The 24,269-nt window shown below is 43.2% G+C and overlaps 1 protein-coding gene across 1 annotated transcript in view; it reads left to right on the plus strand.

Moving 5' to 3' along the window:
- The window catches only part of MAPK1 (mitogen-activated protein kinase 1), a 109,771-nt gene that overhangs the window by 62,420 nt on the left and 23,082 nt on the right, over positions 1–24,269 (plus strand). The window contains exons 4-6 of the mRNA XM_005567863.5: positions 5,353–5,469; positions 14,986–15,100; positions 15,403–15,534. Coding sequence (XP_005567920.1) covers positions 5,353–5,469; positions 14,986–15,100; positions 15,403–15,534 — 364 coding nt within the window. The remainder of the gene's footprint in view (positions 1–5,352; positions 5,470–14,985; positions 15,101–15,402; positions 15,535–24,269) is intronic.

Consider the following 24,269-nt stretch of genomic DNA (forward strand, 5'->3'; position numbering starts at 1 on the left):
TCTCCAAATTGATCTGCAGATTTAGTGTAATCCCTATCAAAGCCCCAGCTGTTTTTTTTCTATAGAAATTGACAGGCTGATCCTAAACTTCATATGGAAATTCATATGGAGGACTGATACACTTCCTGATTTCAAAACTTGCTGCAAAACACAGTAATCAAGACAGTGTGCTACTGGCATGAGAATAGACATATAGGTCAGTGGAATAGAAGCGAGAGTCAGTAAATAAGCCCGTATATCTCTGGTCAACTGAATTTTGACAAGGATGCCAGGACCCTTCATTGGGGAGACAGTAGTCTTTTCAGCAAATGAGTCTGGTACAACTGAATAGCCACATACAAAAAGATGAAAAAATTAATTCAAAATGGCTGGGTGCAGTGGTTTGCGCCTGTAATCCCAGCACTTTGGGAGGCCAAGGCAGGTGGATTGCCTGAGCTCCGGAGCAAGTCCAGCCTGGACAACATGGCAAAACCCCATCTATACCAAAAATACAAAAAAATTAATCTGGGCATGGGGCATGTGCCTGTGGTCCCAGCTACTCAGGAGGCTGAGTGGGAGGACTGCTTGCGCCTGGGAGGTGGAAGTTGCAGTGAGCAGAGATTGTGCCACTGCACTCCATCTGGGGTGACAGGGTGAGACCCTGTCTCAAAAGGGAAAAAAAATTCAAAATGGATTGAAGAACTCAATTTAAAAGCTAAAACTTTAATACTCTTAGAAAACATGGAAGTAAATCTTTGCAATCTTATGTTAGGCAAAGCCTCTTAGACATGACACCAAAAGCACAGGCAACAAAAGAAAAAAAGTGAATTCCATCAAGATTAGAAACTTGTGCTACAAAGCAAACCATCAAAAAAGTGAAAAGGCAAGCCACAGAATGAGGGAAGGTATTTGCAAATCATACATCTGGTAAGAGACTTACAACTAGAATATATGAAGAACTCATAATATAACTCAGTAAATGAAAAGGTAAATAGCCTAGTTTAAAAAATGGACAAAGAATCTGAATAGACATTTCTCTAAAGAAGATATACAAATTCCCAATAAGCACATGGAATGGTAGACGCTTGACATCATTAGTCAATAGAAAAATGCAAATCAAAATTACATTGAAATAACTTTATCCTAACTAGGATGGCTGTAATTTAAAAAGTCAGATAATAAGTGTTGGTGAGGATTCCACTCCTTAGTGAAAATGAAAACATGCATCTACACAAAAACTTGAACACGAATTTTCATAGCGGTATTGTTCACTATAGCCAATAAGTAGAAACAATCTAAATGTTGAACTTTTGATGAATAAATAAAATGTGGTGGATCCACACAGTAGAAGAGAAAGGAGTGAAGCACTGATAACATAGCACTACAACATAGATGAATCTTGCAAACGTTATGTCTGTGAAGGAAGGCAGTCGCAAAAGACACATATTGTATGATTCTGTTTACATGAAATGTCTAGAATAGGCAAATCCATAGAGACAGAAATTAGATTTGTGGCTTACTGATTGCCTAGGGCTGGAGGAGTTGGGAGAATAATGAAGGAAGGAATACTAACTCACTGGAATCTCTTTTTGAGGTTATAAAAATATTTTCAAATTGGATGGTGGTAATGGTTGTGTAAGTCCACCATTATACTAAAACCATTGAGTTACACACTTTAAATGAGCAAATTCTATGATGTGTGAATTATAGCTTAATAAAGCTACTTAAGTATGTATAGATGTCTAGCAATAATCATTTGTTGGATTTCAGTTTGACGGACGCTCCTATGAGAAACCCTGTGAGATATGCCAGACGAGAGATGAGGGTCTGCCCTTGAAATCTGAAAACTGATAGATCAGAAATCTGGTAGACAGTAGGTGATTATAATGAGATGTTCTGTAACTGAGATTGGAAAAAAAAAATGGTGTACAGATGCAAAGGAGAGAAGTGGTTTAGCTCTGGCTGGGGCTAGGAGGCAGCAGGAAGAAGGTGGTGTCTGTGCTGGCCCTCGAGGATGGGTAGCTTTTCCTGTGGGAGGCCAGCGGCTGTATTGGACATAGGGTATTGTAGGCAGAGGGTACATAAATAAAATAAGGGAGGGACTACTACCGAAAACACTGAGTCTTCCTCCCTGTGGCTGCAGCATTGGATGAGTAATAGGGAGTCATTGACACTAAGCTGGAAAGGTTGGTTGCAAGTAGATCATGGGGAACCGTCTAGAACTGTGTGTAAAAAGCAGTGGGTTTTGTCACGGTGGCCAATGTCCAGTAAGGTGTTGTAGAGGACGGCTTCCTTCATCTGATATTGTGTGGATTGGACTCTGTCACCCCTTGGGATCCTTCTGATACAGGTTTATGTCCTTTCCACGTGGGATGGAACCAGCTTCTTTCCCTGGATCAGTGCAACTAAGAGTCAGGTGGGCACAAAACAAATAAAGCTATGTTTAGGATGGCTGTACTGCTTCTTTGACACTTAATGATTTTCTTGAAAATTTGCAGTGAATATTTTTATGTCTCCTCGTGTTTTTTTTTTCTTTTGGTTATCATCATAGCCCTGTTATGGCAGATTGCTTTTGTTTTTGGAGAGACATTCTCAATCAATATTTTAAGCATATAACATTTCTGGGAAGAATTGGCTCTTATTTTTACTTGAAAGTGTTCATCCTTAAGAATAAAACAAACAGAACCAGACTACTTTCTCTGTTGTCTCTTCCCAGTTTATGGACTTGTCTTTAAGGCCATTCTGTTCACCTACTCACACTCACACACACATGAGTTGTTGGCCATGGCATAATTCAGGCATCGTCTTGAATACCCAAGTTAACACAAGGAATCAGAAGCATAACATTATATTTTGAATATTTAAAGTGGTACAATTCACTATTTTTTTTTATTTTATTTATTTTAATTTGAATTTTATATACTTTTTTGAGACAGAGTCTTGCTCTGTTGCCCAGGCTGGAGTGCGGTGGCATGATCTCAGCTCACTGCAACCTTCACCTCCTGGGTTCAAGCAGTTCTGCCGAAGCCTCCTAAGTAGCTGGGATTACAGGTGCCCGCCACCATGCCTGGCTAATTTTTATATTTTCGGTAGAGACGGGGTTTCACCATATTGGCCAGGCTGGTCTCGAACTTCTGATCTCGTGATCCGCCTGCTTTGACCTCCCAAAGTGCTGGGATTGTATGGGCGTTTGCCACCACACCCAACCCAACCTTCACTAATATTTTAAAAGTATACAGTGGTCAGGTGCCGTGGCTCATGCCTGTAATCCCAGCACTTTGGGTGGCTGAGGCAAACGAATGGCCTGAGGTCAGCAGTTCAAGTCCAATCTGGCCAACTTGGTGAAACCCTGTCTCTACTGAAAATACAAACAAATTAGCTGGGTGTGGTGGCACACGCCTGTAATCCCAGCTACTTGGGAGACTGAGGCACGAGAATCGCTGGGAGGCAGAGGTTGGAGTGAGCTGAGATGGCACCACTGCACTCCAGCCTGGACGACAGGGTGAGACTCCGTCTCAGAAAAAAAAAAAAGTATGCAGCACTGTATGTACATCATTCTCATGGATATAAATTCAAGAAGAGAGAATCTCATTCAAAGATGGATATGGTATGTCACTGATTTGGTACAGTGAGCATGTCCAAGCAGAGCAAGAGGCAGTGGTAGTTCAGTGTACATATGACATGAACTACCTGTCATACTACATGATATGTACATACGACAATGTACATAGAACACCACATGAGGAGAGGACTTGTGTTTCCTGGAGCTCTGGGATCACTACACATTTATCACATCCTCAGTGCCTTGTGACCGTGATGCCCATTCCCACAGGACCCTTGGCCTAGTAAGTTTGTAACTTGCAGCCTCACTGACCTCTTGTTATTTAGGTCCTTTTGAATTTTCAAGAGGATTTCGTCCCTTTATCCAATGGCTTCTGTGTTACAAAGTGTTTTTTACTCTTGAACCCTTACTGATACCAGCTATTTTCAGTGTCTTAGACCTTTAACTTTTGGCTCTGGTATCAGTCAAGGCCGACAGAAATAAGCTTGCTTTTTGGTTTCTGTAAACATGCTTTGCACTTATTATCTGAAGCTTAAGACCCAGCAGACATTGACATCTCAGGACCCTTCCAGGATCCTCTCTTGTAGACTTTATTTTTCAGGACCACGGGAACTCACCAGGGTTACAGACCCTATTTGGAGGCTCTGCTAGCACATTTCTAGTGTAACTACCAGGGAATGTGACCTATAGTAGTCTGTACCCTTGTTTACTAGACTGATCCCACAGAAATCCCAGTAGGAGTCACAAGATGCTGGGATCACAACACGTGAAAATTCTGGCTGTGCCTGTGGAAGACTGTGATAGATACAAATGAAACACGTCTTTTGAGCTCCCTTTGTTTTTGAAAATCTGAATTTACACAGCCCAAAAGATATGTTTTCTTGAACCATATCTTTATTTTCCTTTGTATGGAATTATACTGAGTACTACTCCTTTTTTTATTTTGTAGCGTTGGCATTGTATTGGTTAGTGTCATGTAAATTTGGTTAGTCTTTGATATTATAGTGTTGACAGACCTTAAAAAAAAATCATGGCCAGGCCTGGTGGCTCACACCTGTAATCCCAACACTTTGGGAGGCTGAGGTGGTTGAAGCACCTGAGAGGAGGAGTTCGAGACCAGCCTGGCCAACATGGTGAAACACCATCTCTACCAAAAATAGAAAATAAGCCACACCATGGTATTGGAGGACCAGATGATGAAAGGCCAGTAGATGGTTGAGACCGGAGAAAATGAGAAACTATGAATTTTTTAAAAATAAAATATTCTTCAGTATATGAAACTTAAAAAAAAAAAAAACTTTGGGAGTAGGTTTGACTACCTGGAAGGAGAAGGAAATGGGAAGATGGAAATACTTATATTTATAGACTAGGTAGAAGACTCACAGAAAGTAGAGTCTGAGAAATAGAAGGTCAGTGCAGATCTTCACAGCAGTCGTCAGAGCTCCAGCAGGACAGGCTGAGAAAAGGGTACTGGCTGTTTTTGGTGACTTTACCCAGAACAGTTTTTGTCAATTCACCTAATTGATATTGCTTTGTGCTAAGCAGATAATGAAAGGTAGGGATGCTTCTCAAAGTGTGTTCTATAAAGACTTCTTCAGCCTGCGTCCTGGTCTCTAACATGTTGATTGCTTTTCAGGTTGTTGGGAAAATTAATTAATGAATTTCTAGAATGCCCAGAAAGTATCTGCAACATAGTAATGGGAACAACTAGTTAGTATCATTATGATTGCTATTGCCTTTTTTATTTTTGTGATGTTTTGTTGTGAAAGGTTAGAATTTCTAAGAAGTTATCCTGTTTTTTTCTCTCTTAGATCTGTGACTTTGGCCTGGCCCGTGTTGCAGATCCAGACCATGATCACACAGGGTTCCTGACAGAATATGTGGCTACACGTTGGTACAGGGCTCCAGAAATTATGTTGAATTCCAAGGTAAGGACTAAGTTTGCATAAAAAGAAATCCAGTAAGTAGGAGAACTTTCTGAATGCATTGCAGTAAGCCATAAGTCTCCCTCTCTCTCTGTTTCTACTTGTTGAGAGTTGGCCTACCTGGTCAGAGCCAAGGTGCTGTCTTTTTTTTAAATTTAATTTAATTTAATTTTTTTTTTTTTTGAGACAGGGTCTTACTCTGTCACCCAGGCTGGAGTGCAGTGGGACCATCACGGCTCAGTCTCAACCTCCCAGGCTCAAGTGACCCTCCTCACCTCAATCTCCAGAGTAGCTGGAACTACAGAGTGCACCACTACGCCTGGCTGATTTTTTTTTTTTTTTTTTTTTTTTTGAGATGGAGTCTCCCTCTGTTGCCCAGGCTGGAGTGCAATAGTGCAATCTCGGCTCACTGCAAGCTCCGCCTCCTGGGTTCATGCCATTCTCCTGCCTCAGCCTCCCTAGTAGCTGGGACTACAGGCGCCCGCCACCACGCCCGGCTAATTTTTTGTATTTTTAGTAGAGATAGGGTTTCACCGTGTTAGCCAGGATGGTCTCTATCTCCTGACCTCATGATCCGCCTGCCTCAGCCTCCCAAAGTGCTGGGATTACAGGCGTGAGCCACTGCACCTGGCCACACCTGGCTGATTTTTTAATTTTTTTTGTAAAAGTAGGGGGTCTTCCTATGTTGCCCAGGCTGGTCTTGAATTCCTGAGCTCAAGGGCTCTGCCCACCTCAGCCCCCGCACCAAAGTGCTGGGGTTACAGGGATGAGCCACCACACCTGGCCCCAAGGTGCTGTCTAAATTTTGTTTGGCGTTGAACTTCTGGGCCCTAGGGCTCAGCCTCTACCTCAGCTGGTATAGTGCTGACGGTTGTAGAGTAGGAGAGGGTGTGCCTCTCCAGTCACTATTACCATAAGTGGTCTGTGTTTCACTCCTTGGACAGCTGTCCTGAAGTCCTGCTTATCGCTGTCACTGTTAGGTGTGCGCTGGGTTTGTTGTAGAGGTTATTCAGTAATGTGTATTTCTGTAAACATGGGCCAGGGCTGTTCTATAAAGGTCAAATTTTTCTGATAATGAAGAATGTCTCTTTGGCAGAATTATATTGTAATTTGTTGTACTTGAAGAAAACATAAATGTGGACATAGTAGGAACTGCTGTAGATTCTTTTGAAATTATATGATTTCCATGATTTCCTGCTTCCAAATGAAGTGCTTTCCTCTGCATCTGTGAGTGGCTATAGAGAGTGCACCAGGTCTCATCCACACTGTACTGGCAAGGTCTGTGTCTTGGTCATAAATAAGTTTACAAAAGCCCAAAAAAGTGAAGTGTGACATTTTTTGTTGGGTTTATGAGCCAGGAGGCAAAAATTGAGGGCTGCTATGGAGATTGAGATTCAGTATTTTTACTGTCATTTGCAAATAATATATGAATAAGGTGTGAAAATTGAGTAGTTAAGTAGGCCTGACATACTACCTATAACTAGTGTCTCAGGTTTATAAGATTCTTAAACACAGTTCCATCTGCTATCATGTAAAGATACTTGAAGAAAAGCAACAAAAATAGACATTGGATCTTGTATCTAGGGCCCAGGAACCAGAAATAGTCCTGAGAGGCTTAGTGGAAATGAAACAACAGGTCTAATTAGCTCATAGGCTTCTTTCTCTTCCTCCATCCTTTGTGAGTACAGATAAGCTATTAGATTTTTTTCATAAGGAAATGGAATTTGTTTAAAGCATTTAGTTTTTCTTGATGTCCTACATTTGTTCAGTTTAGTTATAAAAGTAAAATCTCATTAACATAAATTCCATTATAAAGAAGGATTTGGTGTAACAGATGTTTCAGAGGAGAAAATGCCATGTTGACTCTCTAATTCTGTATCACAAATAATCCCACATAACAGGTTCTTTCTCTGACTGGCCACGTGACAGCCATTCTAAACAAGGAGCATTGGCATGCCAGTGTTCAGTGCCAGTTGTAAAGGGAGCTGTTGGTGTGCGTTTGTCCTGGTGTGGCTTCTTGGTCTTGCAGTCTCCGTTCTGACTTAGATGCCCCCACTGTCTTCACTTCTTGATTACCCTCCAGGCAGAAGTAGCCAGAGAGGGTGTTCTTCAAGATGACCAGCTTTTCCTTCTACTTGCAGGGTCACCAAAGTGAAAATTGAGTGTTCATTTTTTTCTTATTTGCAATACCTGTAGCCTGAGAATGTTACTTCTAACAGTTGTCTTCATTTTGTTCATTTTTATTAATGTAGAGAATTATCAAACCCATAGAAAAATTGAGAGTAGAGTGAACACCCATATGCCCCTGTCCTTGATTCTCCAGCTGTTAACATCTTGTCATATTTCCTATCCCTCCTTCCCTCTCTTACTCTTTCCTTTCTCTCCCTCTCTCTTTTTCTGTCTCTTCTCTTTTGTCAGACCGTGTGACACTTCAGCAACATATACCACTTCACTCCTAGACCCTTTGGGGCATACTAATGCTTCTTACAAAGAAAGTGTTCTTCCCACAGCTAGAGTACCCTTAGCCTTTCATAAAATGATCAGCATTAATTTCATGACATCCCATCCCCCTAAAAAAGTCTAAGTAACTCTGTTTTCAACACATGATTTAATTGTTTCATGCATTATTCTTAGTCTAGAACAGTCTTGCCCTTCCTCTCTTCTTCAAGATATTCAGTACTTTGCAATGTACAGATCAGTTGTTTCACAAAGTGGTTCACATTGTGGATTCTTCCGATGAGTTCTTCCTGATGAGATGTAGCTTGCACGTTTCTGACATGACCACTACAGATTCCTGGAGAATGGTGTATGTGAATCTGTTTCCCAGCAGGCTTCCCCCAGTGATTCAGCACTTACTTCTGTCAGTTATCATATTGGGGGTTATAAAATGGTAATTTTCTAAATTTATTCTTCCTTTTACTTGTATTAGCTAGCATTCTTCTATGAAGATTTTTCCCATTTACCTTTCTCTTCCTGTGTATCCTATCTTTGTTTTTAAAACACTATTACAGACCCAGGATTTTTTTTTTTTTTTTTGAGATGGAGTCTCGCTCTGCGCCCAGGCTGGAGTGCAGTGGCTCGATCTCGGCTCACTGCAAGCTCCGCCTCCTGGGTTCACGCCATTCTCCTGCCTCAGCCTCCTGAGTAGCTGGGACTACAGGCGCCTGCCACCACGCCCGGCTAATTTTTTGTGTTTTTAGTAGAGGTGGGGTTTCACCGTGTTAGCCAAGATGGTCTCCATCTCCTGACCTCATGATCCACCCACCTCGGCCTCTCCCAAAGTGCTGGGATTACAGGCGTGAGCCACCACACCCGGCCTAGAATTTTTTTTTATGTGTTGTCCATTTTAATTTTCTTTTTTTTTTTTAACTCATATTGTCCCACTTTTGAGAAGCTAGAGCACTCTGTGTACATATTTGTAACGTTTTGTAGAATTTCAGCTTTCAGAAAACTTGCTCTGTTTTAGCTTGTTTAGGAAAGAAAAAAATTTTTAAAAAGAAAAGTTGCCAAGCACGGTGGCTCACACTTGTAATCCCAGCACTTCGGGAGGCCGAGATGGGTGGATTACTCGCCAGGAGTTCGATACCAGCCTGGCCAACTTGGTGAAACTCCATCTCTGCTAAAAACACAAAAAATTAGCTAGGCATGATGGCGGACACCTGTAATCCCAGCTACTCAGGAGGCTGAGGCATGAGAATTGTTTGAACCCAGGAGGCAGAGGTTGCAGTGAGGCAAGGTCATGCCTCTATACTCCAGCCTGGGCAACAGAGTGAGACTGTCTAAAAAAATAAAAGTTGTAAGAAAAGTATAAGGTAGCCATTCTCAAACCTTCTGGTCTCAGGATCCCTTTACATTTCTTTCTTTCGTTCGTTCGTTCGTTCGTTCATTCTTTCTTTCGTTCGTTCTGTGTTTTTGAGAATGGGTCTCACTCTGTCACCCAGGCTGGAGTGCTCGGCTCACTGCAACTGCCGCCTCCCAGGTTCAAGTGATTCTCATGCCTCAGCCTCCCAAGTAGCTGGGATTACAGGTGCCCACCACCATGCCTGCCTGATTTTTGTATTTTTAATAGAGACTGGGTTTCACCACATTGGCCAGGCTGGCCTTGAACTCCTGACCTCAGATGATCCACCCACTTCAGCCTAAAGTGCTGGGATTACAGGCGTGAGCCACCGCGCCTGGCTTTTGTTTTTTGTTTGTTTTGGTTTGGTTTTTTGAGACAGTGTTTCTCTCTGTCACCCAGGATGGCAGCCTCCCTGTCCTGGGCCCAAGCGTTCCTCTGGCCCCGCCTCCCGTTTTGCTGGGACTACAAGCGTGTACCGCCATGCCCGGCTAATTTTTGTGTGTTTTTGTAGGGACAGGGTTTTGCCAAGTTGGCCAGACTGGTCTCAAACTCCTGGGCTCAACTGATCCACCCACCTCAGCCTCCCATATTGCTGGGATTACGGGCATGAGCCACTGCCCCCGGCCAAGATCCCTTTACATATGTTAAAAATTATCAAGAATCAGCTGGGTGTGGTGGCTCACACCTGTAATCCCAGCACTTTGGGAGGCTGAGGCAGATGGATCAGTTGAGCCCAGGAGTTTGAGACCAGCCTGGCCAACATGGAGAAGCCCTGTCTCTACTAAAAATACAAAAAATGCACTGGGCATGGTGGCACATGCCTGTAATCCCAGCTACTTGGAGGCTAAGGCAGGAGAATTGCTTGAACCCGGGAGGTGGAGGTTGCAATGAGCCAAGATCGTGCCACAGTACTCCAGCACTGCACAGTGAGACTGTCTTTAAAAAAAAAAAAAAACAAGGACCTACACACATTTTTTTATGTATATAGGTTATATCTATTGTTATTTTAAATATGAAACTTTTTTTTTTTTTTTTTTTTTGAGAGAAGTCTTGTTCTCATCCCCCAGGCTTGAGTGCAATGGCTCAATCTTGGCTCACTACAACCTCCGCCTCCTGGGTTCAAACGATTCTCCTGCCTTCTGCATAGCTGGGATTAAGGCACCTGCCACCATGCCTGGCTAATTTTTGTATTTTTTAGTGAAGACGGGGTTTCACCATGTTGGCCAGGCTGGTCTCAAACTCCTGACCTCAGGTGATCTAACCGCCTCAGCTTCCCAAAGTCCTGGGATTACAGGCGTGAGCCACCACGCCCGGCCTATAATATGAAACTTGAAAATGTATTCATTAATTTTTAAATAGTAAACCCACTACATGTTAAGTTATACGTTTTTCATAAGAATAAGTTTATTTTCCACAATAAAAACATTTTAGTGAGGCCAGACGTGATGGCTTTTCCCTATAATCCCAACGCTTTGGGAGGCCAATGCAGGAGGATCACCAGGAGTTTGAAACCAGCCCTGGCAACATAGTGAAACTGTCTGTCCAAAAAAAAAAATTTTTTTTTTTTTTTTTTTTTTTTGAGATGGAATCTCGCTCTGTCGCCCAGGCTGGAGTATAGTGGTGCGATCTCAGCTCACTGCAATCTCCGCCTCCTGGGTTCATGCCATTCTCTTGCCTCAGCCTCCCGAGTAGCTGGGACAGGCGCCCGCCACCACACCTGGCTAATTTTTTTTGTATTTTTAGTAGAGACGAGGTTTCACCGTGTTAGTCAGGATGGGCTCAATCTCCTGACCTTGTGATCCGCCCGCCTCGGCCTCCCAAAGTGCTGGGATTACAGGCGTGAGCCACCGCACCCTGCGGTCTGTACAAAAAATTTTAAAATCAGCTGGGCGTGGTGGCGTGCACCTATAGTCCCAGCCACTCAAGAGGCTGAGATGAGAGGATTTCTTGAGCCCAGGAGATTGAGGCTGCAGTGTACCATGATCACACTACTGCACTCCAGCCTGGGCAACAGGGTGAGATCCTGTCTTTTAAAAAAAACAAAACAAAAAACAACCTTACAAAAGAGTGGCATTATTTTCATTTTTGCAAGTCTCTTTAATGTCTGGCTTAATAGAAGACAGTTGGATTCTCATCTGGTTCTGTATTCAGTCTGTCAAATATGTTGTTTTGGTTTAAGTTCATGAGGAAAACTCTGCACACAGGTATGTAGCTGGAAGAAGGAGGGAAATTTTAGTAGTCTTTTCAGCTACTTGTGGCTATTCTTTGATACTACCTCCAATTTGAACAAGTGGTGGTTTCTTAAAGGTTAATTGCAGTGTGGAATCTGAAATCATATCAGTGAACTCTTGATACTATTTTGTTAAAATTCTTTAGTCTACCTTGCACTCATACTCATGCATGATTTTGTTACGTATTTGGAAAATACTGGTTCACTGAGTTACACAGGTATTCCAAATGTCACATCTCATGTACAAATCATCACTCTTCATATTGCATCTGGAAAAATCTCCTTTCCACTCGTGACTGAAAAGGATGAAAATGTCATAGTAGTATAATAAATGTACTGTGACCTCTCAAATCCTCTAGAGGGAACCCATAGGCGTCTCTGGAACACTCTTATAAAACCGCCAGTTAGAACTCCTAAATACCCTTTACCCCAGATTCAGGCTCACCGATTTTTTAGCTTTTGCCTCATTTGCTTTATCATTCTTTGTGTGCATGTGTGTGGGCACTCCCACGCACTCTGAGTCATTTGAGAGTAAATTGTAGTTATGCCCCTTTACCTTGTTTCAGTATGTATTCAAACCATGGTTCTGTTGTTCCCTGGGGACATGTGACAATGTTTAGAGACATTTTTGGTTGTCACAATGAGGGGTAGGGGGTGCTCCTTGCATCAAGAGGCCAGAGATGCTGCTAAAAATCCTACAATGTACAGAACCGCCCTCCCAATAGAAACTTCCTCAGCCCAAAATGTTAGTCATACCGAGGTTGAAAAACCCTGCCTTAAGAGTATTCTCTAACATGACCACAGTACAGTTTTCAAAATCAGAAAACTTAATACTGATTCAATATCTAACGCACAGTTTATATTCACATTTTGGATATTATCCCAATAACCTTTGAACTATACCCCACCCAAACCACCCCACCACCTGGGCACAGGCTCACATGTTACACTGTCATGGGTTTTGTTTGTTTGCTTGCTTATTTAAGACCGGGTTCTCAGGCCAGGCATAGTGGCTCACACATGTAATCCCAGCACTTTGGGAGGCTGAGGCAGGTAAATCACATGAGGTCAGGAGTTCGAGATCAGCCTGGCCAACATGGCGAAACCCTGTCTCTACTAAAAATGCAAAAAATTTCGCTGGGCATAGTGGCAGTCGCCTGTGATCCCAGCTACTCAGGAGGCTGAGGCAGGAGAATCGCTTGAACCCATGAGGTGGAGGTTGCATGAGCTGAGATCGCGCCATTGCACTCCAGCCTGGGTGACAAAGCCAGACTCCATCTCCAAAAAAAAAAAAAGAACAGGTTCTCATTCTGTCACCCAGGCTGGGGTACCGTGGCACCGTCTCAGCTCACTGCAACTCCGCCTCCTGGGCTCAAGGCCATCCTCTCAACTCAGCCTCCCAAGTATCTGAGACTACAGGCACGTGCTACCGCTCCTGGCTAATTTACTTATTTATATTTGTACTTTTCATAGCGACAGGTTGTTGTGTTTCTTTAGTCTCCTTTAAGAGTGCCGATGAGCTATTTTGTAGAATGCCCCTCAGTTTTGTGTCATGCATTTTTTACATGAATATCAGAAAAGCAGTGTTTTACTTCTCGTTTCATTGTATTAGAAGGCTCATCTGGAGCCAGGCATGGTGCCTCATGCCATAATCCCAGTACTTTGGCTGAGGCAGGAGGATTGTTTGAGCCCAGGAGTTTGAAATCAGCCTGGGCAAATAGTGGGGGTCCTTCTCTACAAAAAATTTAAAAATTCACCAGGTGTGGTGGTGTATGCTTGTAGCCCCAGCTACTCAGGAGGCTGAGGTGAGAGGATCACCTGAGACAAGGAAGTTGATTTTGCAGTGAGGCATGATTACACCATTGCACTTCAGCCTGAGTGACAGAGTGATGACACCATCTCTTAATTTTAGAAGAGTCAGCTTATATTCCTTGGAGAAACATCTTTTTTGCACCATTGTTATAATTCAGACAGAATCCTTACATGATTTTTTTTTAATTTTTATTTTTAGAGACAGGGTCTCACTGTGTCACTCAGGCTGGAATGCATTGGCTCAGTCATAGGTCACTGCAGCCTCCAATCCCTGAGCTCAAGTGATCCTCCCACCTCAGCCTCCCGAGTAACTGGAACTGCAGGTGTGAGCCACTGTGTGTGGCAAAAATAATAATAATAAAATAATTAGATAATACCCGGTGTTGTTGAGGACATGAGGAAATGCATTTTCTTTCACATGCTGCCATTAGGAGTCTAACAGCGCTCACTGCAGCCTCAAACTCCTGGCCTCAAGCAGTGCTCCCACCTCAGCTTCCCAAAGTATCCTCCCATGACTTCTAACAGGATTCCTTTAAAAGAAAATATATTCCTGAAAAATGAATAGGAAAAGAAGATGAGAATTCTTTTATTTATTTATTTATTTTTTATTATTATTATTTTTTGGAGATGGAGTCTCCCTCTGTTGCCCAGGCTGGAGTGCAGTGGTACAGTCTTGACTCACTGCAACCTCTGCCTCCCAGGTTCAAGTGATTCTCCTGCCTAAGGCTCCCAAGTAGCTGGAACTATGGGTGCCCACCAGCACACCCGGCTAATTTTTGTAGTTTTAGTAGAGACGGGGTTTTACCATGTTGGCTAGGCTGGTCTCGAACTCCTGACGTCAGGTGATTCGCCCATCTCAGCCTCCCAAAGTGTTGGGATTGCAGACATGAGCCACCATGCCCAGCCGAGAATATTTTAGAAGAGCTTGGTAAAATATGTTGGAGTTAGCACACTCTCCCCCCAGCCCAGAAAAGATTTTTAGACCTTTTTTCTTTTTCCAGCTCCAATTTATGACAATTCTAAATCTGTCTCTCAAATTGTTTCAAAAAAGGACTGATGTATACTTTGGAAATTCTAATTTAATAAATTAATCAACTTTGTGGGTTTGTTGTTGTTTTGAGACGGAGTCTCACTCTGTCACCCAGGCTGGAGTGCAGTGGCACAATCTTGGCTCACTGCAACCTCTGCCTCCTGGGTTCAAGCAATTCTCCTGCCTCAGCCTCCCACATAGCTGGAATTACAGGCACCCACCACCATGGCCAGCTAATTTTTTTTTATTTTTAGTAGAGATGGGGTTTCACCATGTTGGCCAGGCTAAGCTCAAACTCCTGGCCTCAAGTGATCTGCCCACCTCTGCCTCCCAAAGTGCTGGGATTACAGGAATGAGCCACTGTGCCCAGCCCAAGTTAATCAACTATGAAGAGAAAAATAAAATCACATAATCTTGGTTGTTCAGCTTCTCAAAGAAAGCCAAATTGTTTTTTGTTTTTCCATGCTGTTTACTCATCTTTCCGAATTGTGGAGTCAAAGGAGAAGTTCAGAGTCCCATCAGCAATGTACCTGTCATACAGGAAGATCTCTTCATGTCCTATAACACCAGATGCCATTTTCAGTCTTGTCTCTCTTTCTCCTGCAGGGCTACACCAAGTCCATTGATATTTGGTCTGTAGGCTGCATTCTGGCAGAAATGCTTTCTAACAGGCCCATCTTTCCAGGGAAGCATTATCTTGACCAGCTGAACCACATTCTGGGTAAGGTTCCCGAGCCCTTCAGGAGCTAAATTTACTCAAGTTTGCCTGCCTACAGCTTATATCAAAGTCACTTCATTAAATTAAGAAGAATTCTAATACACTCTTTAACCTGTGGTAGGTGTGAATTTTTAACCTTCCCTGATTTAAAGTGTTAAGGACTTTTGTGTAAAAACTTAAGAAAGGTAAGCATTAGGGGTGGTGATAAACCGTTAATTATCAGGGTTCATTCTGACTCACAGTTGATGGTGTGTAGTCATTTGCCTTGGTCTTGATAACTAACAGCTAATTTTTTTATCTGATAGGTATTCTTGGATCCCCATCACAAGAAGACCTGAATTGTATAATAAATTTAAAAGCTAGGAACTATTTGCTTTCTCTTCCACACAAAAATAAGGTGCCATGGAACAGGCTGTTCCCAAATGCTGACTCCAAAGGTAAATGTTATTTCGTTGATTAGTTTTTTCTTAGACTTAGCTTCATGTTTGTTAAATTGTTAGGTCACTAGCCTGAAAAGTGAGCCTATGGCTATTGGATAATGCTTTCTTTAGTGCTCACTCTGAATTGCTGTCTTCCCTTTTTTTGGGAAACAGTGGCAGTGCAGTAAGGGAGCCTGGTAATGACTGTCTAGTTCTCCCCCTTTTGGTTTCTTTGCTAATTTTAACTTGCATTAAGGTCACTTTCTTTTGTTTTGTTTTTGTTTGGGACAGAGTCTCACTCTGTCGCCCAGGCTGGAATGTAGTGCCCCAATCTCAGCTCATTGCAGCCTCCTCCTCCTGGGTTCAAGCGAGTCTCCTGCCTCAGTCTTCTGAGTAACTGGGACTACAGACACGCACCACCACGCCGGCTCATTTTTGTATTTTTAGTAGAGATAGGGTTTCACTATGCTGGCCAGGCTGGTATCGAACTCCTGACCTTTTGATCTGCCTGCCTCGGCCTCTCAAAGTACTGGGATTACAGGCGTGAGCCACAGCGCTGAACCCTGCAAACAAATCACACCTTTTCATCTTGTCACTTGATAATTTTTAAAATCAGGTTTATTGAATAATAATTTACACAGAATAAAATTCACACTTTTTAGTTGTGCGGGCCTCTGAATTTTAACAAACATGAACTGTCGTATAACAACCGCTGCAATTGAGATGTGGAATAATACTCCCATCATCCCCAAAAGTTGCCTTGTGCCGTTTGTAGTGGGTCACCCCTCTCCAAACCCAGTCTCTGGCAATCATTGATCTGATTTCTATCCCTATAGTTGTGCCTTTTCTGGCATGTCATGTTAATGGAATCATGGAGTATGTAGCCTTTTTATGTCTAGATTCTCACATTCAGCATAATGCATTTGAGATTTATAAAAATCCACGTCATTGCTTGTGTCAGTCTCTTCAACAAATGGTGCTGGAACAATTAGACACCCATATGCAAAATTTACAAAACTCAAAATGGAACATAAACCTAAATATAAGGCCTAAAGTTATTAACCTTCAAGAAGAAAACAGGAGAGAATCTTCATGACCTTATGTTAGGCAAAGATTTTTTTTTTTTTTTTTTTTTTTTGAGACGGAGTCTCGCTGTGTCGCCCAGGCTGGAGTGCAGTGGCCGGATCTCAGCTCACTGCAAGCTCTGCCTCCCGGGTTTTTACGCCATTCTCCTGCCTCAGCCTCCCGAGTAGCCGGGACTACAGGCGCCCACCACCTCGCCCGGCTAGTTTTTTGTATTTTTTAGTAGAGACGGGGTTTCACCGTGTTAGCCAGGATGGTCTCGAACTCCTGACCTCGTGATCCGCCCGTCTCGGCCTCCCAAAGTGCTGGGATTACAGGCTTGAGCCACCGCGCCCGGCCGGCAAAGATTTTTTAGAGTACCCATAAAAGAAAAAAGTGATACATTTGATTTTTACCCTTTTTTTTTTTTTAGGTCATCTTCGTTTAATAATTGTATTATCCTTTATTCCCATTTAACATGTACCTGTTAAATATATTAGGCAGCTAGTTTTTAAAACATCATACTATTATAAAACCATGATAGGCGGAATAATGACCCCCCCATCCACCCCCATGGCTATATTCTAATTTCTGGAGCCTATTAACTGTGTTAGGTTCCCTGGCAAACAGGAGTTATGGTTGCAGATGCAATCAAGATTGTTTATCAGCTGACCTTTTTTTTTTTTCCAACTGCTCCTTACAGGGCAGGGCTAATGCATGAGCGGTGTGGTATGCCCAGAGTAGGCCCATCAGCTGACTTTTAAGATAGGAAGGTTGCCAGGCGCGGTGGCTCACACCTGTAATCCCAGCACTTTGGGGAGGCTGAGGTGGGTAGATCACAAGGTCAGGAGATGGAGACCATCCTGGCTTATATGGTGAAACCCCATCTCTACTAAAAAAAAAAATAAAAAAATAAAAAATAATAAAAATTAGCTGGGCGTGGTGGCAGGCACCTGTAATCCCAGCTACCTGGGAGGCTGAGGCAGGAAAATGGCTTGAATCCAGGAGGGGGAGCTTGCAGTGGGCTGAGATCTCACCACTGCACTCCAGCCTGGGCTACAGAGCCAGACTCTGTCTCAAAAAAAAAAAAAAAGATAGGAAGATTTTCCTGGATTGTCTCTCTAGGTAGGTGGATTATCTAGGTGGGCCCATTTATAAAAACAGGATTCCTTAAAAGTGGAGGGGGGAATCTGAATAGGGTGCTTGTCCTTCCATATCTTTATCTGCATACGTGTACGTATTTTCTCTATAATTAATTTTTTTAAAATAATTATTATAAGGGTTAACTTTTTTAAAAATTCAGAAATTATAGAAATATTTAAGAAGGTAAAATTCTTTTATAATTATTCCCTAAATGTCATTGTTAATAGAATTGTGTCTTGAACATCTTTTCACATCAGTGCATAGATCTAGCTTATCGTTAATGATTTTATAGCATTTTTATCCAGTCTTCTGTTAGAAATTTAGCTATTTCTAACTTCCTGTTTTATCTATATGTGTTTATCTGTACATGCATATGAATATATGTGTATATGTAGATTTAACAACTGTCTACTTAAATGTTGAATTGGTTTTATGTATTGACCTGAGTGAAGGTTGAGAAATACTTGGTTGTTTAGAACTGAATTTCTTTTGAAAATGGGAGAAACTTTCTTTTAATCTTTCATATAAAGGTAGAAGAATTTCATCATTGTAGACAGTTAAGAAGTATAGGAGGAATGGTAAGGGAGTATGATCCTGATCACCAGGATCCCACAGTAACCTTTCGTTTTTTTTGCACTAATGTGTGCAAGCTTCTATCTGTGTGGTTGTAATTATATAATGTATTTTGGTTTTGGGGTTTTTTTTTTTTTTTTTTTTTTTTTTGAGACAGATCTGGCTATATCACCCAGGCTGGAGCGCAGTGGCACAATCTCGGCTCACTGCAACCTCCACCTCCCAGGCTCAAGCCATCCTCCCACCTCAGCCACCTGCGTAGCTGGGACTACAACTGAGTAGCTGGAACTACCTCCGCCACCATGCCTATCTAATTTTTGTATTCTTTATAGAGACAGGGTTTCACCGTGTTGCCCAGTCTGGTCCCGAAGTCTTGAGCTCAAGCTATCTGCTCACCCTGGGCTTCTAAAATGTTAGGATTACAGACGTGAGCAGCCACACCCGGCCTGTAATGTATTTTGATGGTAGGATATTTTTAGCTAGAATGTCACATGCATAATACATGTTACTGATTAGATTGGCTTGTATATTATACCTCCTAAGCATGTTACCTAAATGTTACTAAATGTTATTTCCTGAGTCGCTTTTTTAAAGAGGTGCATAAGCAACAGAGATGCATCATTAGGCCTGGTATGGTGGCTTATGCCTGTGATCCTAGCCCATTGGGAGGTCAACACAGGAGGATCGCTTGAGGCCAGGAATTTGAGACCTGCTTGGACAACATAGTAAGACCCCATCTCTACAAAATTAAAAACTCAAAATTCAGCCAAGTGTAGTAGTACCTACCTGTAGTCTGAACTACCTGGGGAACTGAGGAGGGAGGATTGCATAAGCCCAAGGAGGTCAAAGCTGCTGTTAGCTGTGATTGCATCATTGCACTCCATGCTGACGGAGAGACTCTTCTCTCTCTTAAAAAACAAAAAAAAGGCCTACTCCCAGATGTTCCTCTCCTATTTGTTTCCTTACTCTTGTCTGTAGTTAATCATGATTTGCATCAAACTATTTCTGATTCTTTTTTTATGCTTGTTTTCATTTTCTTTTTTCCTTTTTTTTTTCTGAGACAGTCTCACTCTGTCGCCCAGGCTAGAGTTCAGTGGCGTGATCTCGGCTCATTGCAACCTCTGCCTCCCGGGTTCAAGCAGTTCTTTGCCTCAGCCTCCCAAGTAGCTGGGATTACAGATGCCTGCCACCGTGCCTGGCTAATTTTTGTATTTTTAGTAGAGATGGGGTGTCACCATCTTGGCCAGGCTGGTCTTGAACTCCTGACCTCATGATCCACCTGCCTCAGCCTGAGCCACCGTGCCCGGCCGCTTATTTTCATTTTCTTTTTTCTCCCCTCCCCTCCCCTCCTTTCTTTCTTCCTTTCTTTCTTTCAAGTTTTGCTCCTGTTGCCCAGTGGGCTGGAGTGCAATGGCGTGATCTTGGCTCACTGCAACGTCTGCCTCCCGAGTTCAAGTGATTCTCCTGCCTCAGCCTCCCAAGTAGCTGGGATTACAGGCATGGACCAGCTAATTTTGTATTTTTAATAGAGATGGGGTTTTAGCATGTTGGTCAGGCTGGTCTCAAACTCCTGATCTCAGGTGATCCACCTGCCTTAGCCGCTCAAAGTGCTGGGATTACAGGCGTGAGCCACAGCTCCCACCCAGCCTGCATTTTGTTTTTTATTTCATTTTATTATTATTATTTTTAATTTTTTTTGAGACAGAATTTCACTCTTGTTGCCCAGGCTGGAGTGCAATGGTGTGATCTTGTCTCACTGCAACCTCCACCTCCTAGGTTCAAGCGATTCTCCTGCCTCAACCTCCTGAGTAGCTGGGATTATGGGCGCACGCCACCATGCCCGGCTAATTTTTTTGTATTTTTAGTAGATACGGGGTTTCGTCACATTGGCCAGGCTGGTCTCAATCTCCTGACCTCAGGTGATCCGCCGCCTCGGCCTTCCAAAGTGCTGGGGTTAACAGGCGTGAGCCACCTCACCTGGCCTCACTTTTTTCTTTTGAGAGGGGTCTTACTGTGTTGCCCAGGCTGGAGTACAATGGCATGATCACAGCTCACTTCAGCCTCGACCTCCCTGGGCTCGCGTGATCTGCCCACCTCAGCCTCCTGAGTAGCTGGGACCACAAGCGCATGTCACCACGCCCAGCTAATTTTTTGTATTTTTCATAGAGACAGCATTGCCCCACGTTGCCAGACTGGTCTTGAATTCCTGGGCTCAAGCAATCTACCCTCCTTGGCCTCCCAGAGTGTTGGGATTACAGCCTGGGCACGGTGGATTACGCCTGTCATCCCAGCACTTTGGGAGGCCACAGTGGGCAGATCATAAGGTCAGGAGATCGAGACCACGCTGAAGCCCCATCTCTACTAAAATACAAAAAAGTTAGCTGGCGGGCACCTGTAGTCCCAGGTACTCGGGAGGCTGAGGCAGGAGAATGGCATGAACCCAGGAGGCGGAGCTTGCAGTGGGCTGAGGCAGGAGAATGGCATGAACCCAGGAGGCGGAGCTTGCAGTGAGCCAAGATCGTGCCACTGCACTCCAGCCTGGGCAACAGAGCAAGACTCTGTCTCAAAAAAAAAAACAAAAAAGTGTTGGGATTACAGGCGTGAGCCACCACTGCTGGCCATTTTTTTTAGGTTAAGATTATGAAGTTTGAGATTCATTCATGCAGATAATTGACACCACTAAAATCCAGGAAATTAAATTTGCAATGCTGGTATTGGGTGAATATAATGAAGAAGTAGTGCAAAGCTCTAAATAAAATAAAGAAAGTGGAGAAATGGGAATTGGTGGTGCTACAGGGAGCAGTATAGCATCAGGTGTTAGGAGTACAGGTTTTGTAGCCTGACCTCCTGGGTACAGTCCACAACCCAGCCTCTTACTAGCTGTGTGACTATTAGACAAACTCCTTAACCTTTCTGAGCCTCAGTTTTCTTTTGTTTCTTTTTTAGGGGGAGTGGTGGATTGTGTTTTTGTTTGGTTTGGTTTTGAGATGGAGTCCTGCTCTGTCACCCAGGCTGGAGTGCAGAGGCATGATCATAGCTCACTGCAACCTCAAACTCCCGGGCTCAAGCAGTCCTCCCACTTCAGCCTCCTAAGTATCTGAGACTATAGGCATGCACCACCACATCTGGCTAATTTTTGTATTTTTTGTAGAGATGGGTTCTCACTATGGTGCCCAGGCTGGTCTTGAACTACTAGGTTCAAGCAGTCCTCCTGCCTCGGCCTCCCAAAGTGCTGATATTACAGACATGCGCCGTCGCACCCAGCCGGTTTTCTTTCTTATATGATTATTGATAGTACCTGCATCACAGGATTGTGTGAATGTTCATACCACTGGCATTTGTAGGTCTAACATCTTTCCATACCTCGCTCTGTTGCCCAGGGTGGAGTGCAAGAGGTGCGATCTTGCCTCACTGCAACGTCCACCTCCCAGGTTCAAGCTATTCTCCTGCCTCAGCCTCCTGCGTAGCTGGAATTACAGGCACTTGCCACCAGGCCCAGCTAATTTTTATTTATTTATTTATTTATTTTATTTTTATTTTTATTTTGAGATGGAGTCTCGCTCTGTTGCCCAGGCTGGAGTGCAGTGGCGAGATCTTGGCTCACTGCAAGCTCCACCTCCTGGGTTGACGCCATTCTCCTGTCTCAGCCTCCCGAATAGCTGGGACTACAGGCACCCGCCACTATGCCCGGCTAATTTTTTGTATTTTAGTAGAGGTGGGGTTTCACCTTGTTAGCCAGGATGGTCTGGATCTCCTGGCCTCGTGATCCATCCGCCTCGGCCTCTCAGAGTGCTGGGATTACAGGTGTGAGCCACTGTACCTGGCCTAATTTTTTTTTTATTTTTAGTAGAGACTGGTTTCATCATGTTGGTCAGGCTGGTCACGAACTCCTGACCTCAGTTGATCCACCTGCTTTGGCCTCCCAAAATGCTGGAATTACAGGTGTGAGCCACCGTGCCCGGCCTCTAGTTGTTAAAGAGTGACTACCTAATGTTCCCTTGTAGGGATGACCCATAAGTGTCCTTCAGCCATACTCACATTGGACATTAAAGTTTACATCAGTTACCTATTGCTGCTTTAAAAAAACACTCCAAAACTCAGGCTTGAAACAAGAGCCATGCATTTGTTCTTGAGTCCATTGGGCTGGTGCAGCTGAGTAGTTCTGCTGAGCCCGCCTGGTTCAGCCATGCACTACTATCATCTGCTGGCTCCCTCCACCATCCCTCAGTTGTAGTGGTTTAATATCTTACAGTTGGTCCTTCCTGCAGTTGCCTCTTTATCCTAAAGTAGACTAGACTCAGTGGCTTCTCATGATGGCATAAATATTCCAAAAGAGCAAGAGCCTATGCTGCAAGGTCTCTTGGGACCAAATCTCAGAACAACACTTCAACAGTTCTACCATGCTTTTTTGTTGTTGTTGTTTTGAGACAAGATCTCACTCTGCCACTCAAACTGGAGTGCAGTTGCACAGTCTCAACTCACTGCAACCTCCACCTCCTGGGCTCAAGCAGTCCTGTGTCTCAGCCTCTTGAGTAGCTGGGATCACAAGTACGTGGCGTGCCTGGCTTAATTTTTTTTTTTTTTTTTTTTTTTTTGAGACAGAGTCTTACTCTGTCTCCCAGGCTGGAGTGCAGTGGCACAGTCTCAGCTCACTGCAACCTCTGCCTCCCAGGTTCAAGCGATTCTCCCACCCCAGCCTCCTGAATAGCTGGGATTATAGGCACATACCACCACACCTGGCTAATTTTTGCTTTTTATGTATGTATGTATGTGTTTATTTAATTTCGAGACGGAGTCTTACTCTGTCACACAGGCTGGTGTGCAGTGGTGCGATCTCGGCTCACTGCAACCTCCGCTTCCCAGGTTCAAGCAGTTCTCCTGCCTCAGCCTCCCTAGTAGCTGGGACTACAGGCACACACTGCCACACCTGGCTAATTTTTTGTATTTTTAGCCAGGATGTTGGCCATGTTGGCCAGGATGGTCTTGATCCCCTGACCTCGTGATCCACCCGCCTTGGCCTCCCAAAGTGCTGGGATTACAGGGGTGAGCCACCACACCCGGCCAGTTGTTTTTATATTTTTAAGAAAACATACATAAATTCATTCATTCAGTGAATAGATTTGAGTATCTGTTCTGTGCCATCAAGGCTTCTAAGGTCCTGGACATACATAGTACCAGCAATAAGTGGGATTAAGAACGTGTTTGGAGATAGGAGGTCTGAGGACTCATTAAAAAAAGAGAGAGAGAGAGAGCGCGTTCTTACAGAACTGATAGTCTAAGTTTGTCAAGAAATAATGGAAGACCTCAGGGAACTCAAGAGATTAAAAAACTTACAAGCTAGAATTTTTAAGTTCAGGTAGTGAGAGTTTACCAAAAAGGAAGTTGAAACAGCTCTTAAATGTATAAAAGGTACTCATTTTTACTCATTATGCAAGATACAAACATTGAAAAGTCAAAAAGTTAGGAATTGCTTTTTTTTTTTTTTTTTAACGCCCTCCTCATCACAGAAGCGAACATCAAAGTTTGATACCCTACTGTGTGGTCAAGGCTGTGGGGAAAGGGCGTTTTCAGAGAGAGCTGGTGGAGTGTAAATTGGTCGAGTCTCTGTAGAGGACAGTCTAGCGATTCTGTCACATGTCTTTTGTTCCAGCAATTCTGGGTATTGAACTTTTAGGTCTACCAACTAAATGGGGGAGTGGCATTTAATTTGTTTTTCTGTAATTAAGAGTGAGATTGAAATTTTTTCATGTTTGTTGGAAATTTTTGATTGCTGTATCCCTTAAACCAGCAGTATTGTAGATTTTTCTGTAAAGGAGTCTTAGCTTACGATTCTCTCAAATGACTTCAGTGAGGGGGAAGAAATTATTATTCAGCAGATGGTACTGGGCTAGTTGAATAGCTATTTGGAGGAAAATCAATTTAAATCATTATACATCAAAATGAATTCTAAAATAATTGATACTTAAAAATTGTAT

Source organism: Macaca fascicularis, chromosome 10 (genome assembly GCF_037993035.2).
Source record: "Macaca fascicularis isolate 582-1 chromosome 10, T2T-MFA8v1.1".
NCBI classification, from domain to species: domain Eukaryota; kingdom Metazoa; phylum Chordata; class Mammalia; order Primates; family Cercopithecidae; genus Macaca; species Macaca fascicularis.